The following is a 20,390-nucleotide window of genomic DNA, read 5'->3' as shown; positions in this document are numbered from 1 at the left end:
TTTTTTGAATTGTATCAAGTGTTATGATCATAATAGGAACCTAACATAATAATAACTCGAGGACTAGTCGTATTGCTGGTACTTCAGCTAGAGAGCTTTTGGATCTTGCATATGTATTCAAATTGCAGGTAAAAAACCGAAAGCGGACTGATCATACAGGTGTACATGCACAAATACATATACAACTACCCAAAACTAGATAGGCACTCGGTTTTGAAAAACACCGGACCTTAGGCCTATTCCTATGCACATGCCAAAACCTGATATTTGGCATATATGCACCCACTATGGGTATGCCAAACTTCCAAACTCATATGTCTATATGCCAGTCCTGGCATATAGGCATACACGTCAGAGTTTTTATCGGGCGATAGAGACTCCATCGCTCGATGGTCAGACCATCTCCAGCGATAGTCAGACCATCTCCAGCGATAGTCAGACTATCTCCAAGTAATTATATATATATATATATATACTAGCTTACGGGGAAAGATATTTATTCGAATAAGATAGTAGTCGAAATGTGTGTTCCGCCTCACCCTTATGTGCCACTTATGGTGGGTTTATTTGCAGAACTCATGATTTCGAAGATTTATAATCCGGATTACAAATTTTGGGATTCATGTAAATCCCTCGTGTGTTTGGTAACTCACTTAAAATTCCTAGGATTCATAGGATTATCATGTTTTAAAATTCATATATTGTTTGGTACTGTATTTAGATTCTTAAAATTGTATATATTTGAGATTTAAAGCTAAAAAAAGTGGGTCCATAAATATATTAATAAGTTTCTCAACAAATCTTAGGGGGAGGGGTCGGACTTCATATGTAGGATTTGCTAGAAAACTGAATCCCGTGGAAAACGTGGTCCTGGGGATTTAAGAAACCAAACATACAGAAGGAAATGTAACTCCACCAAATCCCGTGAACCCATAAATCCCACCTTTAAAATTCTACATCCAAATCCAGCATTAGATTATTTCATGTATTTGTGCCCAAAAAATTAAAATATATCGAATAGTTTCTTAACATAGAATTTTGAATTTTCCTAAACAAATAATTTTTAATTATATGAAATTCTATAAATCTTTGGATTAGAAATACGAATAAGTATGTGTAATCGCTGCATTCTTTGAAGCAGGGGCGGAGCCAAGAATCATAAGAAGGGGGTGCAAAAATTTAGTATGGGTGCAACCAAAATTCTAGAGGGTGCAAAAGTGCAAAATGGGCTTGTTAATCAAATTATTATTATTGAGCCCAAACACATGCTTCCCAATGCGGTGCCACCTAAACTGCAACTCAATATCGCAAGTTTGACGAAAACTTCACCCATGTTATATTTTATGAGCTTTATTCCATTGGAAGATTCATGCAAGGTTTTTGGAAAACATTTGACAGCAGAAATTTAAGATTATCATTTGCATTTCACGAAGTTTATTTTCGGACTTTTGGTACAGCTCTCCTCCACGTGAGGTGATCCACAAATGTATATCTCCACTCGAATGCTGATCCTCTTCATTGTGTTCCACTGCAAGGGTTTAACTGCATTGGATTTGGTTGAACAAAGACTTGTCTTAACAAACCCAGAACACTGCATTTACAGCCTTTTTAGACATCCAACTGGTTGTAATTCAAAATTAGATAAATCACTGCTTATTTTTTATCCTTAGTCTTCAAAAAAAGGAATATATACACATCTAGGTCTGTTCTGGACCCTCGTTTTCAAATCTAAGCCTCTTTTTTTATTTCTCACAAATCTAGGCCAATCAGATGGTTTCCATCCAAATCCGTTATCTCAGTCAATATCTCGTGTTTACTGGTCAATATCTCGCTAAAATCTCGTATAGAGATCTCATGGACGTGCGAGGATTACGAAAATACCCCTTTGACGTGTGTGGAGATAATGACAAGTGTATGGTCTATGATAGCTAATCGAATCATTCAAATCTCGAAAGAAATCAACGGTCTAAATATTATGAACTTGGTAGACACCACGTGTCAGGAACAATTAATCTATCATCTGCCTATTCCCGTCTCATCTTTCTTCTGCTCTATTATTGTTCTTCACCTGAAGAAGAAAAAAGAGAAACAAAAGCAGCAGTAACTTCTGAATCAATTCGAGAGTTAGTTGATAGACACTGAGAAGAAGAAAGAGCTAGTTCTAAAGAAGATTAGAGAGAAAATTGATATGTTTCTGTGGGATCTGTTTATGCCGAGAGAATAGAAGAAATCAAAGGGATTTGAAGGTCCTGATATGGATAGTATAACATGGGTTTGGTTCCGATTGATGGATAGAGGAGAAATTAACAAGAATTTCATGAGGAGGAAGTTTGGTCTGATTTGTTCCCTGATTTATGCTTGAATTGGTGTGATTTGAGTTTGCTGTTAGATGAGAATATAGATCTAAAAGTTGTTGTTGCTGGAGAATGTTTTGAGTATGGGTTTACAGAGAAGAAGGAGATTTGAGGTTCGATGGTGGTTGATGTTTAAGGTTTAGAGTTGATGTTGGTGGTTGTGGCAGGATATAAAACAAGGATTGATGGATATCTATTGGATTAACTAATTGAAATTAGATCGATGAATTTTTTCTTTATTTACACTCAGTTCAATATCAGCAAAACAATTCGACAACTTCATTAACAAAATCGATCCAAAAGATAAGTTAAATCTCCTTCTGTACTTTCAATTCAATCGATTTTAACGTATATGAATATGATTGGGAGTTTTTTATGACCTTGTTCTCAAACTTGAGTACTTATTAAGAATTGGATTGTGTTTGTGTTGGTTAAGGGGAGTGATATATGTGATGCTTGTAAGTTGTTTGACAAAATGACACAACAATGTAATGTTCTCCGTACTAGGGAATTAACTGGTGTTTTGTTGAGATTGCAGCTGTGTATACTGGTTCTGGTGAAGATGCAGGTGCACTGCTGAGAATGTGGAAAAGAAAGTTGAGCAGTTGTTGTTGATTACAGAGAAATGGGGTGTTGGCTTGAGTGTGGTAATGTTGTTGACTTGAGATAATGAAGCAATACAAATGAGGAATGCAATGGTGCTGCAACGGTGGTATTTGAACTGATTTTGCTGCAAAAATAGATGAATGTTAGGTTGAATTCAGGGAAATAGAGATGGTAGTAGGATGGGTTAGTGTGGTTATGGATTTGTATTGATTGCAGACAAGAATGGAGCTAAGATGGTGAAAGTTCAGGAGATGGATTTGGATGCTGCTAATGGAAATGGTCAGTTTCCAGGTGAAAAGGCTTTTGAAGATATGGAGGTGGTTGTGACAGATGTATGTTACGGAGGAGATTAATGAAGGTTTAACAAAGGTATTGATGCTAAGAAGAATCTTGCAGTGATGGTGAAGTAGAATGGATAAGGGGATTGTTGTTGAGAAAGTGGTGGTGATTCTGATTTGCAGATCTGGTGATGATGTATTTGGTTTGAATAATCTGCTACTCTGAATATGGAGGTGTTAGAATGGATTTGTGTACGGATTGAAACCTATTACAGAAATGGAATTTACCCTGTTGCTTCGAGGGATCAACGAATGCTCATGATTGCAATGGAATAATGAAGCTGCTACTGTTGGCTTACAAAGAATTGCTGGTGCTGATATTGAAATGCTGGTGAGATAATGGGTTTGGACTGAAATTGAAGCAATTGTTGGTATGGCCGAGATAGTGGGTGTCATTGAAGTTGTCTGATAGAAGAGAATGAGATTCAAGCTGACAGTCAAGTTGAAGCTATGAGTCTGGTTTTGGTATTGGAACAGAAGATGGTGGTGCTGTGATGCTTTTGGTTTTGGAGGTATTGAAGCTGCAAGAGAAGCTACAACTAGGAAGTTATGCTTTGAGGTTGGCTGTGCAAATGGCCAAGCCAAGTCTGTGTGGTTGGTGGGCTATATTGCCACGTGTTTGTAACGATGACATGTACAGTGTCGACTTGTCATGTCATATTCCACGTGTAGAGTCAACTCTGTGACACAGACTTAAATCGGCGATTTAAAGGGTTATTCTGTCATTTTAGGTCCACTTAACTGGGCTAACTTTCCATCCATCATTTTTGGTCAAAACTTGCCTAGTTTTGTAAGAAATAAAAAAAGAGGCTTATTTTTGTAAACCATAAAAAGAACAGGTCTAGATTTGTAAAAAGCCCTTCAAAAAGCGATAATATGAGTCAGACAAAATAAGTTACGTGAGTTGGTTTTTGCACATGGAGTGGCCAAAATCACAGATAAGTTTTGCGTTCAGGTTGAAATCAGTCAGTCAGAGTGGAAAGTTCATATGAAATATAAAAGCAGACACCATCGCTTACAAAGGGAATACAGTAAAGTATTTGCCGAGTGGAAAGCTCATAATGCGATTTAACCTGCATTTCATTATGAAGTACATCAGAAAGAAGACAATATGTTCGTAGCAACTTTTCATTATCAATCATTGGATACAAATTAGAAATTTACAATAGTCGTTTGTACATGTGGATTCCTTTCTCAGCCTAACTTCCATGGTTCATACATTATCTAACTAAGGCATAAAGGATCACATGAAGTTCGCGTTAAGTAGGAAGTCTCATGAAGTCCATTTGTTACTTGATTGTTTTGCATCTGTTTCGCACGGATTACTAATTCATCCAACCATACATTTGGAGTAAGAAGATAAGAAGATTTTAAGAAGCCTGATGAATATATGTATATATACATATGAATGCCAAGAAATCACAGTACCCAAATTTCTCACATTTTTATCACTCACAAACTACCATATTCCCAACAACACATAATCACCAGTACGAAGCATCACCACGACCAACCAACACCACGACATTTTAAAATCAGGGCTACTAATAATATATAGAAAAAAAAACTATCTTCATGTCATAAGATATGAAAACTTCTGCTAGGTGGAAATCCATAAACTTTGGTCAGAAATCCTTTTTTTTGGAGATAATAAAAGAGGAGGGCCTGTCAACGGATCCCTCCACCTAATAAAGCAGGCAATTGTTCTAATAAACATTGCGTGATATGCTAAGTAGAATCTAAAACTATCCAAAAGAATAAAGGGGATGAATAACGTTATAGGACCGCTGAATCCGCACCTTTAGTATGCATTTATCTCAGAGAGAACCATAGAATTACTTTGTTGGGACCTTAGTCCCACATTGGTAGATGGGGCTTAATTAGATGATTTCTAAGTCAATGTGATCCCTCATCTAGTCAACCGGTTTTCGAGTTGAGTTTTACTCATGAGTTTATGACGATTTTAGGATCAGTACCCTAACATACTTCTGAGCTCAAAGTTAACTTCCTAATATTTGTATCCGCCGGATTTTGTACTTTCGATGGAAGAGATACCATCTGTAACCGATTAAGTGACCCATTTGCTATTAGTCGAATGGCAAAATTGTAGGTAGTTTCTAAAACACAAAAGTTGAATTAAAAATTGCACATAATGACATAAATAGTCAAAACACATTAACTTTATGATGAAACCTTTGCTGTTTCCACCCATCTGGTTCATAGTTCGTCTATTAATACCAACACGGCCAATAGTCGTTAGAACTTCTATTGTTTCACATGGTACACATCCACCATATCTATTCTCCCAGCTGGTAGTCTAAATCTAGGTGACTCAACATTTTATATGCACGCCTCCAATCTTTTCCATACCCTGAATTCAAAACACCCCAAAATGCCATTATTGGATTGAATGAAATGAAAACAAATGAAATGAGAAATACCTGTTATAAGCTTAAAGGAGTTGATTCAGAGTTTGTCATATTCTTTTGAACATGTATATGACAAATTAGCATCTCTCAATCATATTTCGGACCTCACCACCAACACCAAAAGAACTTAACAAATCCAAAAACTCAGGAAAAAAAAAACTTGTCGTTTGGACCTGATTTATATCAAAATTTGGCAATAAGTAGCGAAAACACACAGTTGACGATATTGACTTAAGCAACTTAAATTGACAAGTAGAATGCACGTACATTGCACGTAAGGCGCAAAGTGTTACACCTTCACTCCAGTTACACCATCTGCTTAGCATGATATGCAAGCACAATTACTTTGCTGCGTAAGTAAGCGACAGTTCCTTAGTCAAAGGTCGAGGGAAACGCAACCACGACTGACGAGCTATTGAGATATTTTTCAACATTAAAGTCTGCACTCGGTGAACAATCTTCCGAGAAGATGACTTTTACTTTGGTCCTACCTTGTTTGGAGAAAATAGTTGGCAAATTTCTACAAAATTAAGTTAATTTATTAAGGCTCACATATTCACAATTTGGAAGATGAACCTTAGGCACTCCAAGTTAAGTCCACCAATAGTAGGTCCACCAATAGTAGGCTATCAGTTTGTAGGCCCAAGGCCTTTGTTTCTCCCTAGAAAGTTTGAACTTGGCAAGTGAATAGACAGTCGCTTCGTGATCCAAGGGTTCCTGGGGATGAAAAATGTGAAGCTTGTCTCCTTGCAAATGGAATCAGCCAGGATTAACCCGTAACTGTTGCACAATATAATTGTAATGCTCAACACCGGAGTGTACTAAAGCTTAAATTGTCGTAGTCAGAACACTCACATTTTGACCAATCATGACCTTCTCCAAGCTAGTTACCTCATTTGTAGACATAAAATCAACCAAATAAAGACTATAAATTTCAACAAACCTTATTATCAAAATTTCAAGAAACCTTATAAATCTTTGTGTTCAAAATCGTAAAGGAATAACGATAATGTAGTGACATTATAGCAAACGAAAGTGAAAAGACGAGGGTACTCAAATATATCTCAAGCTAAAACTTTTCCTACCTATAAGTCCTTTCTCCGAAAGTGATTGTCTATGGACTGAGTCGAGATAATACAACTAATCGGTTCACACTTTGTGTGATCGTCTATGGATACGAGATCGAGACAGTACAACAACGAAGTATGTTTACTTGATATAAAGGTTCAGACTTAACCAAACACAATAGGATTGCTTATCAAGTAAATAGGAATCAATGTTTGTGTAATTTACTTTAATTATAATAAAACAATTATAATGTGGAAAATAAAAGTAAATGACACAGCAAGATTTTGTTAACGAGGAAACCGCAAATGCAGAAAAACCCCGGGACCTAGTCCAGAATTGAATAATCTCATGATTAAGACGCTACACAAAATTACACCTAACTTCGTATAGTTGAGACCAAGTACCTAACTATATAGTATACCTAGTTCCGTTTGTATTCCCACGCCTCCGACTTGTGAATAAGTCACGTACTTGGAACAATCCCTTTGGTTCGTATTCCAAACAGTAAAGGAACAAGAAATTTGTTTGGTATCAACTCTATTCAACCAAGTGATATGAGTCAGACAAAGGCTCTTCCATTTATCTCAACATAAGCTCATTCGTCGGGTCTAGATCTATCTTATGTTCAATCACCCAAAGGTAATCGGTTAAGATTAAGCCAACAACACCTTTAATCCGAAGAATCGTGTTGATGCCGATCTACTCAATTAATCAATCCAATTTACCACAAGATAAACCGATTATTAATTGGATCCTCTTTTCCCAAACAAGTATTGTGCACATCAAAGATTATAAAACCCAAGTCAGATCTTCAATATCTTCTTTGTCTTCAAATCTTCTTAAATCTTCGATAAACACCTGCACACAATCACTTGAATCTCTTGTGATCAATCACGCACAGAACGTAGTCTGTTAACAATGGATTATCACAATATTGTCTTTAGAAATAACAACATTCTAAAGATCCATGTCGAAACTCTGAACTAGTTTGAGTGAATCTTATATCAGAAGAGAAGATTCTCAAGAATAAACAAACTAGGTGCAATCAGATTTCAACCACCATTAGTCAATCAAATCAATCGAAAACAAAGATAAACCGCGATTATCTAGTTTCCCACCAACAGGTCGTGCTAGAGCTTCTCAATCCCAAAGAAGACTTTAAAATGAGCGACCGTAAGAGAATTCACCTAATTAGATTACTCTCCTTTCCGATAGGCGGCTACACCAGTATCAAAGACAAAAGAGGAGGTCTGTTGTTACGAAGGATTAGTTTGCTAGAAAGGCAAACTTCGTGTATTTATAGACAAGAAAGTTTGGACACCAAGGAATTTCCAAAACCGAAAATATTCTCAAGATACTCATAAATGCACTGATTCGGTTTTCATAATTCCTGGAAATGCTCTGTCCAAAAATACAATCGAAATCTCTTGGAAAATCTAATTAGTAAATGCACATTACTAATTCCATAATTTCCCTACAAAGTTAAACTAATAACCTTAATTAAAAGATTCTTAACTTACTTATGTTTCGATCATGGGATTCTCTTCCATTAGCCTTTAAGGAATATCTTTGAACAATTATAAAAATAAACATTCACAGCACGTGTTCAAAGTTTGTCGACATCTTTACTTTGTAAGTTCTCTTTCACACTTACAACCTTGAAACCGATTTTCCACACTTCCAAACAAGTTTAGAATTGGTTCATCTGACTTTCGAGAACTATGTGATTGATCAAACCAAAATTCAATCACAGTCATGGGTTTACGGTTCTACCAAAACAAGTTTCGGTTCTACCTCCATGTGAGTTCTACGCATAGTCACATTAGCTTCCCAAAGATTCGGTTGACTAGGTACTAGGATCGGTTCCCCACATATATATGGTATTAAACTCATATGTGTTGCACATGTCCATAGGATCGGTTCCCCTTTCTGCCATAAACCTTGATGCACCCCATACAAGGATCGGTTCCCTATTGCATTGCACCCCTTAGGTTCGGTTCCCTTTCCCCACTAGGATCGGTTCCCTACCCCCAACAAAAATCGGTTCCCTTTCCCCAAGGCACATATAATCCGATCATACCAGGTGATTACTTAAGATTGGTTTCACTAATAAAAGTTATACCAATACAAAAGTCAGGACTTTGTGAATAGTTCTACCAAGAACACAACAAGTTGTGAGCGGTTATACTCTATCACACATATTGGTTGTTTATAAGATATGCAATGAATAACAAAACCAATAACTCCCGGCAATTTCCTTTTCGGTCCACAAACAAGTTTATGAACTTACTTCCTTAGAACACATGTAAACATTGTTCCCTGGGATGAAATCCTCACCTTATACCCATACATAATCACAATATCATTCAAATGATTATGGCGATGTCTTATCTACAAAGTTTGATGGTTAAGCAATAAACTTTGTATTGTATTCCTTAATACTATGTCTATCTAGAGTTCAAATATTCTTCGCAGTTATGTTTTCAATATGCACGACTTGAAAGATATGTCAATTCAAGTCAAATATCACTAACCTCAAATGGAAGGATGATTGTTGTCATTGTAGCTCCTTGCTTCTTCACATCTTCAAGACTTCGCAATACTTGTAATGTCTCATATCCTAATACTTTCAAGCTAACCTATACGAAGTTTAACTCTAGTACATAATTAAGCGACTCTTAACATGAGTTTTGATTCACTAAAATATGACAACCAAACTTGACATATCAACGCTTGGTGGGTTCAACCGAGCAATGATCTAACAGAAAGGTTGCACTTTATATCTCAAGAATGTGAAGAAGTTTTTGGAAGAAAATAAGAGTAGTCAGGCCATACAAACATCAGTTAAAGTTGGCATAAAAAAGAGTCTATAACCTCAAAATAACATCACTTTAATTGATTATAGCCTCATCTCATGTCAACAGTCTAAGTCAGCTTTAAAGAAGATGCTGTGAAAAATCACCTATTGTTTACTTACTACAGCCAATTGAATCTCATATATGAACCAAAACACTTATATAGTAATCAAATTCCAAATTATGAACAAAACTAAGTCCTCATTAGCATCGAATAAGAAAGAATTCAGGACATCCAGTGAATTTAAAAATTTTGGACGTAGCTGCACAACCTCTGTTCAACTAATTTCATAAACCAATACGATGAAAAAGCTACATTTATATATCAATTGACGTGATTATTGAATAACAAACCATTCAAAACCACTGATGAATATAAATTGAATGAAAACCCTAAATTGATAGAACCTTAGAACTACAGAATACAGTAATCACCGATTTTAGTTTTAGGAAATGTGCATACCTGATCAAAGAGGAGAGAAACGGTGGACTGAGTTCTTCATCTCCGTCATTGTTTATTCGAACCTAGTTGAAGATTCATGCGATGAGATATTTTGTTGTTTAGGGAGGAAAAGAGAGAGTTAGGGAGAGGAATTATCGAAGAGAACGAAAAGAAAGCAGATTGTTTCTGTTTACGTATAGTTGGTGTTTCCGTAAATTCGTAGTTTCGTAGGATCTTACGGCAGAAATTGGAGTTGGACATAGTTGGTGTTTCCGTAAATTCGTAGTTTCGTAGGATCTTACGGCAGAAGTTGGAGTTGGACATAATCCAACGGCGATTTATGAAAAAACCGGGAAAATGAATAATACGTGCGACGTACCAAAAATTCGTGCGCAGACGAAAAATTCGCGAGCAACAAAAAAAGGTTAGTGTTTTGGAGTATGGGTTATTCGCATTGAAAAGGGGGGAGATAAGCCAGAAAACTAAACTAAGAAGAGTAGAGCATATATAGGGTAGCTTTTCAATTCTTTGATCTTATACAGAAAATTATGAATAGATCCATGAAAATTGCATCTAAAGAATGCATAAAATCCCACCTTAATAAGACCCAGTAAATACATTCCTCAACTTGAAATGCTAAAAGAAAAAAACGTCACAAAAATATCAAATTACCAAGATGCAAATTTTAGATTTTTTTTTCAACAAAATGTCTAACCTTTTTCGATCAAAAACTTCAGATTTTCCAGAATTTTATTACTTTCAAAAAATTAGACAGAAAAGTCATATGCAACTGAATGCAACTGTACTCAAATTCTTCATTCTTGCAATCTCAACAATAAAAACAAATTCTCAAAAACTGATCGAGTCACTCAACAAACACCTTCAATATATGGTTCATCAAAATCTTATTAGTGAACTTTGGCTGCTCAGGCTAACGTCTATGTTTCCTTTTTTCTTATACAAACGCATTAGCGTACCTTATGTTTGAAGGCTCGTTGACACCTAGTTCTGACTTAGGACTACCACCAAAAGATTCAAATAGCATGAGATGCTTTATGTCATCTGTCAAAGCCGATGATATCCTAATTACAACGACACTACAAAAGTTGGCACTAATCAAACCTATGGCTCATTATTCAATATACTGCATCTACAGACAAACACCACAATTTCAAATAAACTCTAAAAAGTAGAACAGTGAAGCATGAATGTCTTCCAACTATAGCACGGATCAAAAATATTGTCCCAAATCAAAATTATTACGAATAAATCCGTTGTATTCACCTTGTATGTTTTCACTTCAGCATTATCAATAGCATTAAGATGTTCATTACAAACTACCGATTATCTGGCTCCGTCACTTTGCTCACTCTAATGCCACAACCTTACAATCAATCCCCTTCTATGGAGCCACCACTTCCTCTTCCTGTGCCTCTACCACTTAATCTTCCTTGTTCGTTTTTTTTTGGAATCCTGATTTCTTCTCCTGTACCTGACACAATATAAAAAAGTAAGGCGCCAAACACAATCAACACCCTCAAATGCCGATAAAACTTAGAAATAGAAAGAATAAAATAAATTAAATTTAGGGTTTTGATGGAATTAGGAGGTCTACTGGTATTATTGTCTTCATATAATTTGCTTTTACTCGAACGGGACAATGAAGCTACTTCTGTTGATGCTTCAGAATCTCACTCTCTTCTCGAGAAATAAAACAGAAAATAAATTATTAACCAATGATATACTGGAGTTGTTCCTAATAGAGAAGATTGCGGGAGAATAAATAATGCACATCAGTGAACCTGGATTTTTTGTAAAGTTAATTGGAGAAGTTTGAGCATAGGAAATTGATTTAAAACTCATTTGCATCTTCCTAGATGAAGAAATAGAGGGTTTCAGAGAGTTTGAGGGAGGAGTACAACAGTTCCAGAACCCTAAGTAAAAATCAAACTTAAGATAACTTAAAATAGAAGAGTTTGTATAGCAAATCAACAACTTACCCAAAGAAAATATACTCATCTCGAATTCCAGTGAAATTCAGATTTTCCACTTTATCCAACCCTAGCTAGCTCTACTTCTTCCTTGTATTAATCCCTGGAAGAGCGCGCTTCGTATTCTCCTTCTAATTCTAGCAACAACGATATGGGTCAGCTGAGAAACCAATCTTCAAATCAGATCACTGACTGGGTTCAATACAATGAGCATTTCCTAATTTTTCTTTGTTCCCTATCGTGGTTGGAAACTTAAACGAAAAGCTGAATTGATGCATGTTTCAGTCAGATTTGTAGGATTCACCTTAGCCGTAGATTTATGTACCGTGAGTAATAGAATAAATATTATCTTGTTACCGTATTTAGAATAAGGAGAATGATCTCCGACTTAATTATTGTAATTCCCAAAAGATATTATGAGTTTTGATATAAAGTTGAATCCTAGAGAACATAACTCTCCAGGGAAACTATTCCCAAATCCAAGATGGTATCAGCCAACCATCGATTCCTCTTCTAAAAACCTCACCCAATGGTAGGAGAAAAGAAATTCCTTCACCCGGCTTTTGCCGTCACAAACATCAAAACCGTTATCCCTGTTATCCTTGATATCAAACAGGATGAATATCCGTCATGGGTTTTTCAATTTGAACTTCATCTTCAAGCGCATCGATTACTCTTCCTAATTGATGGATCGCAAAGACCTACTGATGTTGATGCCGGTACTGAAAAACAGTTGGATGCCCTCTGCCGTCAATGGATTTTCGCTACCATGACCAAGGATTTAATGCTCACCATTCTAAAGAAAGGAAAAACTGCAAAGGCGATTTGGGATCACCTTCAAACGCTTTTTCAAGACAACAAAGGCAGTCGTGCTGCAAATCTTGAAAGTAAGTTTGTAAACCTTAAATTTTCTGATTGTGCTAGTGTTGATGATTATTGTGACAAGCTCAAATCTCTGTCCGATCGGTTACATGATCTTGATTTTCCTATGAATGATAAACGCCTCGTAATCCAATTGGTGAATGGTCTTCCGGAGGAATACAATACCGTAGCCTCTTTTATACAACAATCCATGCCTACTTTTGATGCTGCACGATCCCAACTCCGTACTGAAGAAATCAGACGCGCGCAGTATTCCATCGCACCTGCTCCAACTGCCCTCGCTGCTGCTGCTTCTCCCATGGACATAACCAGCTCCCGATCCCATCAGTCTTCTCACAGACGCCGACAAAAACCCCAGAATGGTGATCGACGAGGACCAAGCCCATCAACGACTTCCAGTGCGATCCCACCTTTGCTGCCGACTCCAACTGGGCCCCGTCCAAGCCCACCTTTGCTGCCGACTCCAGCTCCAGCATACCCGTCGTACTGGCCTCCGTTTTGGTCCGTACCTCCCTGCCCCTACCCGACTCAGTCTCCCTGGCAGTCATTCGCGTATCAACACAGACCACCTAGTACCAGCTTCCGCAACAATCCACGTCGTCGTTCCCCTAGCAGTGGACGTGGCCAAGCATACATTGCTCCTACAACTGAGACATTGCAACCCACGGACATTGCCGAAGCATATAGCTCCATGCATCTTCACGAACCTGATGATGCCTTCTACATGGACACCGGGGCCACCTCGCATCTTACCGCGGATTCAGGTAATTTACATAACGTTTTCAATTCTAGTAATGTACGATCCATCTTAGTTGGCAATGGAAATAGCATTCCGGTTACGGCTTGTGGTACCAAGCTTATATCCCTTCCTTCTCGCACTCTTCAGCTCAAAAATACTCTTGTTGTTCCCGATATCATTAAAAACTTAGTGCGAGAAGGAAGGGATATCATTGTACAACCACTACTGCCCCTCCACCTGCTACTACTTCCCATACAACTGCTCCCTCCACTGCAAATGAAAATATGCCCACAACTACCCCTCCGCTCACCACTGACTCTCTCCGTTCCCCTCATGCTCCTTCACGCCATGTGACTCGAACTTCACGTGGCATTCACAAACCACTCCACCGTCTCAATATCCATGTCCAAACTTTACGACATATCTCTCCAATTCCTCGCTTTCACTTGGTTGCTCTTAGGGATATAAATTGGAACGCCGCCATGAAAGATGAGTACAATGCTATGTTGAAAACTAATACGTGGGAACTTGTACCACGACCACGTGATGCTCATGTTATTCGTTCCATGTGGCTATTTCGTCACAAATATAATGCCGATGGTTCTTTGCAGCGACACAAGGATCGTCTTGTTGCTAATGGTAAATCTCAGCAGGTTGGGGTTGATTGTTTTGAAACGTTTAGTCCGGTTGTTAAACCTGCTACTATTCGTACTGTTCTTACCATTGCTACTTCGAGGTCTTGGCCAATTCATCAACTAGATGTTAAGAATGCTTTTCTTCATGGTGATCTGACCGAGACAGTTTATATGCATCAGCCTCCGGCATTTGTGGATCCTGATCATCCTGATTACGTATGTCGACTACGCAGATCGCTATATGGTCTCAAACAGGCCCCTAGGGCGTGGTTTCAGAGGTTTGCCAAGTTTATTACTAATTGTGGTTTTCGTGGTAGTGTGTGTGATCCATCTCTCTTTGTTTATAAATCCGGCTCGAATACAGCATACTTACTGTTATATGTAGATGATATTGTTTTGACTGCCTCGAACAATAGCCTTCTACACCGCTTCATTGATTTGATGAAACGGGAATTTGCCATGTCTGACCTTGGACCGCTACATCATTTTCTGGGTATCACTGTCACTCGATCATCTTCAGGGTTATATTTGTCTCAGTCCTTATATGCTAAAGACATCATTGCTCGTGCCTCCATGACACAATGTAACCCAGTTGCTACTCCGGTCGACACCAACTCCAAACTCAGTGCTACTTCAGGTCCTGCACTTAAGGATCCTACTCTATACAGAAGCCTAGCTGGAGCTTTACAGTACCTCACATTCACCAGGCCAGACATCTCATATGCGGTTCAACAGGTATGCTTATTCATGCACGAACCCAGAGAGCCTCACATGCAAGCCCTTAAGAGGATCATTCGCTATCTTCAGGGCACAATTCATCATGGTTTATTTATCTCGGTCTCAACTACTTCTGGATTAACGGCATACTCTGATGCTGATTGGGCGGGATGTCCAGATTCTCGCCGATCGACTTCGGGTTACTGTGTCTTTCTTGGTGACAACCTCGTCTCCTGGTCATCTAAACGTCAGGCAACAGTTTCTCGATCCAGTGCTGAAGCTGAATACCGGGGGGTAGCAAATGTTGTCGCTGAAACTACATGGCTTCGCAACCTCCTTCTAGAGATTCATATTCCTCTACGACGTGCTACTATCGTATATTGTGATAATGTGAGTGCGATTTATATGTCTGGAGACCCTGTTCAACATCAGCGCACCAAGCATGTGGAAATTGATATACACTTTGTACGTGAACGCGTTCGTATTGGTGACATTCATGTTCTTCACGTCCCTTCTGAAAACCAGTATGCTGACATCTTCACCAAGGGACTTCCTCGTCAGCTATTTGTTCGTTTTCGGTCTAGTCTTAGCGTTTGCTCCTCTCCCGCTCAGACTAAGGGGGTGTAATAGAATAAATATTATCTTGTTACCGTATTTAGAATGAGGAGAATGATCTCCGACTTAATTATTGTAATTCCCAAAAGATATTATGAGTTTTGATATAAAGTTGAATCATGGAGAACATAACTCTCCAAGAAACTATTCCCAAATCCAAGAGTGAGAACAAATCTGGACAGGAAAGCTTAGCCACTTACAGTTATAAAAGAAGATGAACATGAAGCCACACAGAACTGAAAAACTTGCATATTTGGTTGGGAGAATTAAGCGTAACGGAAATTGCTCTGAGTTGGGCGACTCCTTTTTTCTGTTCATCCTCTTCTGAGGTTTTTCAGAGAAGTGATTTCATCGTGAATAAAAACTGATAATACTTAATTCTTGAACTCATAAACCTCATATCTACGCCACACGTGCGAGTAGTAAGGTGTGGTATAGAGAACCACGGCCATTGATTTATCTTTTTGAGCCAATGTGTCACGTTAAGGTGTGGTCATGAATGCCACACGTGCGAGATGTAAGGGGTGGTCTAAAAAATAACAACCTTTGATTTATCTTTGTCTGAACAAATCCTGACCACCACTAACATGGGCAAACTTAGCCTAGCTTTGTTGAGGACGGAACTGGTCACATGCTTCATCTCACGTTATCTCACTCGACGTTGTCCACCGTCAGATATTCAAATGTGAACGGTCTTGATATTTTAGATACTCACATGCTTCATCTCACGTTATCTCACTCGACGTTGTCCACCGTCAGATATTCAAATGTGAACGGTCTTGATATTTTAGATACTCGCACTTTGTTTCGGGTATATGATGGGTTGCCCGTGACTTTTTCTTTATTCTATTTTTTTTTCATTTTATTCTCTCTCCGAGATATCTTCTGACTCCCACCTTCTCTTTCACATAAACAGAAACAAAATCTGTAATTAGCATCCTGAAATCACTTTCTTAGAAGAACATAATCTTTAGAGGTTAAAAACATGATCGTTCATTTTTTGTATCAGGAACTTGTGGCAGGAAAAGCATTTTTTTTTAATCAGCAAAAAGCAAATTGTATATAAGATAAATTCTTTGGGGTAATAATAATTTGTGGTCTGTTTGTGGAGGATTATGAGTTTTTTTAGATGTTATACCTGTTAAGGATCTCGGGTATAAGTGGTTTTGGAATTTAGACAGTTTTTGGACGAGATTTTAGGGAAGAAGAAGTGAACAGTTTCCGTAGAAATCAGTGATGAATTGATGAGATAGAAGTGATTTTAAGAGTTTCAATGGTAAAAGAATTTTTGACTACGAAGTTGCATCAAAACACTTAAAAGCTGTAAAATAATTCAAGCGTACAGGCAGACAAAGCTAAGTTTAAGCAAAAAAAAGCAATTGTTTACTGCTTAGTGATAATCACATGAAAAACCAACATCATGTTGTCGTACATTTTACAAAAACAAAAAAAAAACACCAAAAGAGCCAACCAAAAAGTTCCCATCTTCACTTCTTATAAGCAATTTGATGCAGCCACAATAGCTCCATTTGAGTTTTGGCACGTAACTGATCAGCTTTTTTCTTCTCACAGTTACGGGAGTCGTGGCCTGTTAGTGTGCAATATTTGCACATTCTCGGCTTCTTTCCTTCCTTGGAGATTTCTGTACCACTCTTGAAGCGAGAATCGCTCGGTGCATTTCCCTTTCCCGTACCAGGATTTCTGCCTTTTGTTTACGAGATGCGAGGATCACCCATAATCATATTAGGAAGGGTATCATCAAATGAAATTGCATTTGGTATTTCTGCAACAGTAGTGCATGATGAACCGGTAGCTAATAATTCGTCGTTAACTTCTGATTCCTCCACTTGCATATCCTTTCCATGTTCTTTTCGAAGCTCAAGTATGTCAGTTTCTTTAATTTTCTCCATTGCTTGATTATGAAAATCCATTGCCACAGCATACGCCTGTTCTGATTTACCAAACATGTAGGCTAGTTCAGTTGATACTCGGCAATAATGACTGATTCGCATGGCTTCAATCCCAGCTTTATCATCTTTGATGACTGACTGATTTGAACCCAAAACTGCACATTTGTTTGCATATTTAGTCCACCTTTCCATTATAAAACATTGGGGAATTTCTGTCACATAGAGGCGAAGAACCAAGATATGGTGCAAATGTTTACATGGTATTCCAACAAACTCAAATTTTTGGCAGCCACATGTACCCTTTTGAGTTACCACAATAATCTTCACTGGAAATTCTTCCACTGTTTTGTCATCTATTAACCAATACACACTATAAGTGTGTTCGTCACCATCAATCTCAAGTATTTTTGATCGATACCTTAAAGAAGCGTTAAATTCCACTTGCACTATATTAACGATAACTCTAGTGTATACTTTAGATGCATGCCTTACCAACAAATCTTGAGAAACATATATACACTTCAAGTGGATAGACTTGTAATCTTCTTCCCGCTCTCTTAAGTACATTCTTTCTAACGCTTGATCACAACTTTCCACAAATTCCCGCAAAGATGTCTTAGAGTTCACATAGTGATCAAAAAAAGAATTTATACTCTCACTTCTTTGTGTCGTATTCATCCCGGAAAAAAAAAGTACCTCTATTATAAACCGGTATCCATTTTTCACGAATATCGTATAAGTATTTAATCCATGTATTCTCTGTCAAATCAAATTCTACTTGCATTGACTGCCATTGAGTTTCAAAATCTTCAGCGGTGTATCTGAAGCGAGTAACTGCCTTGATGGTTCGTTTAAATTTGGACTTCTTAAAAAATACATGACTTAGCTTCTCTCCAAAAATTTTCTTGATCTGTAAGTATAGAAATTGGAGGATGACCTCCCATTACTTCAAGCCATTTCATAAACAACTAGGTATATGTCTCCTTAGTCTCATCTCCTAGCAATGCAAAACCAAATGTCACAGATTGACGGTGATGGTTAGTGCCTGTGAAAGGAGCAAAAGGCATACTATATTTGTTAGTTTTATATGTCGAATCAAAAGAGACAGCATCTCCAAAACGACTATACGCTATCCGCGAGCGTGCATGCACCCAAAATACATTTGCTGCCCTCCCTTCGTCATCAACTTGAAATGCATAGTAGAAACTTGGATTTTCAAGTGTTTTTCTTCTAAAGCAGCTAACCAGGGCTTCTGCATCTCCAACATCCAACAAAGATTTTCTAACATTCCTTAAATGGTTGTAAACATCTCTAGTATCAAACCCAATACTCTCACTTTGCCCAAATAAAGCAGCAACTTTACCAACAGGGATTCTACTTTTGTTAAATGCCTCAGCTAAGCTTTTCGCTTCATGGGGCATATGCTTGTTTGACCTCATGAGCATTCTCTTTTTAGGAGAAACCATTACATGATTGTGTTCTTCTATAAACTCATTGATATACCATACCTGAAATCTTCCATCGAAAGCTATACATATCATAGCTTTACAATCCGTCCTCATTGTTGAAGTATTCCTCTTTTTTCTGTAATTACCTTCCTCGTCGGGATCAAAATCTTTATTGTGGATTCCTTCGTTACTACATACAAAAACCACTCTACTGACACCTTCACCCTTTTTAGTGGCATATGATGATCTCTTCCGTGTCATAGATCCATTATTTCTACCATATGCTTTGTAGAATTCCTTTACGTCTTCAATAGAGGCAAATTCCATACCCACCAACGGTTTGGAATCTTCAGATGATTTACCATTATAATTTGTTTTTCCATTAGCTTCAACCATATTATCCATTTTCCTGTAATATAGATACACCTTAGGTCAATGTAGAAAACCCCCAAATTGATACTAATTTTGTCGGTATAAAAAACCCCAAAATTGGACATAAATCATAAACTAAAACTCGGGTGATAGTTTTCATAAACTAAAAACAATAATTTAAATTAATCACTAATTGATCTTAAGCTATAAATAAACATCATTAATCTAATCGATCATTAACAAAACCCTAGAAAATAAAATTTTCTTAATGAACAAACCCTATATAGAAAATAAATCTAACCAATGTTCACAACTGATCACGTTTTTTACCTTTAATCTTCAAGACTTCGAAGAAAGTTGCTGCTTTTAGTACGATTAGTCGCTAGTTGCTTTACTGCTTTTGGTATGATCATTTACTGATAGCTTTTACGTCTGTAAAAGAGAAGGTGGGTGGAACCATGGAAGAGAATATGTCGGAGGGAGAAGAAAATGAAAACAAATAGAGAAAGTCACGGGGCGACCCATCATACCCGGAACAAAAACGTGAATATCTAAAATATCTGAACCGTTTATATTTTATAATCTAGTGGTGGAGAACATCGAGTGAGATAACGTAAGACTAAACGTGTGAGCAGATCCGTCCTCAGTTTTTTCTTGTACTAATGATAATCTCTCAGAATTTTTTCGAGCGACGTGGTTAATCGGAGCTTCTGATTGATTCTGATCCCACCATTAATTATTTTTTTTTGGGAATACGAGTTTTCGGTCAAAAAATCGAAGAGAATATATTTTGGCCCACAGTATATTCTATTCGACCAATCACATGCAAGTTTTCTTTTGTTACATACACAAGCTATAATGTTTTCTTTTTAAATAATAATGAACAGTGAACACTTGTTTGCATATGGGTGACGTCGTTTGATTCCCCCTGTTGGAGCACTTGTTTGTTAATTCTTCCTAGTCATATTTTTGGATGTTTACGTATAATG

At 37.5% G+C, this 20,390-nt stretch overlaps 2 protein-coding genes and 1 long non-coding RNA gene across 3 annotated transcripts; all 3 read right to left on the bottom strand.

Moving 5' to 3' along the window:
• Positions 1-11,550: 11,550 nt before the first annotated feature.
• Positions 11,551-12,358, bottom strand: LOC113320468. The gene is made up of 2 exons (XR_003346118.1): positions 12,093-12,358; positions 11,551-11,584 (listed from the first exon to the last, which is right to left on the bottom strand). It is a non-coding gene; the product is annotated as an uncharacterized LOC113320468 (long non-coding RNA).
• A 4,605-nt stretch (positions 12,359-16,963) lies between these two features.
• On the bottom strand, positions 16,964-19,858 carry LOC113321322 (protein FAR1-RELATED SEQUENCE 5-like). Its single transcript, XM_026569215.1, has 2 exons — positions 19,732-19,858; positions 16,964-19,438 (listed from the first exon to the last, which is right to left on the bottom strand). The coding sequence occupies exon 2, from the start codon at positions 19,432-19,434 to the stop codon at positions 18,550-18,552; it is 885 nt and encodes a 294-aa protein (XP_026425000.1). The 5' UTR covers positions 19,435-19,438; positions 19,732-19,858; the 3' UTR covers positions 16,964-18,549.
• Positions 17,384-18,259, bottom strand: LOC113324410 (protein FAR1-RELATED SEQUENCE 5-like). The gene has a single exon (XM_026572729.1). The coding sequence runs from the start codon at positions 18,257-18,259 to the stop codon at positions 17,384-17,386; it is 876 nt and encodes a 291-aa protein (XP_026428514.1).
• Positions 19,859-20,390: the final 532 nt, after the last annotated feature.

The sequence above is a fragment of the Papaver somniferum genome, chromosome 11 (genome assembly GCF_003573695.1).
Source record: "Papaver somniferum cultivar HN1 chromosome 11, ASM357369v1, whole genome shotgun sequence".
Lineage (NCBI taxonomy): Eukaryota > Viridiplantae > Streptophyta > Magnoliopsida > Ranunculales > Papaveraceae > Papaver > Papaver somniferum.
This window is presented reverse-complemented; position numbering and strand designations above follow the sequence as displayed.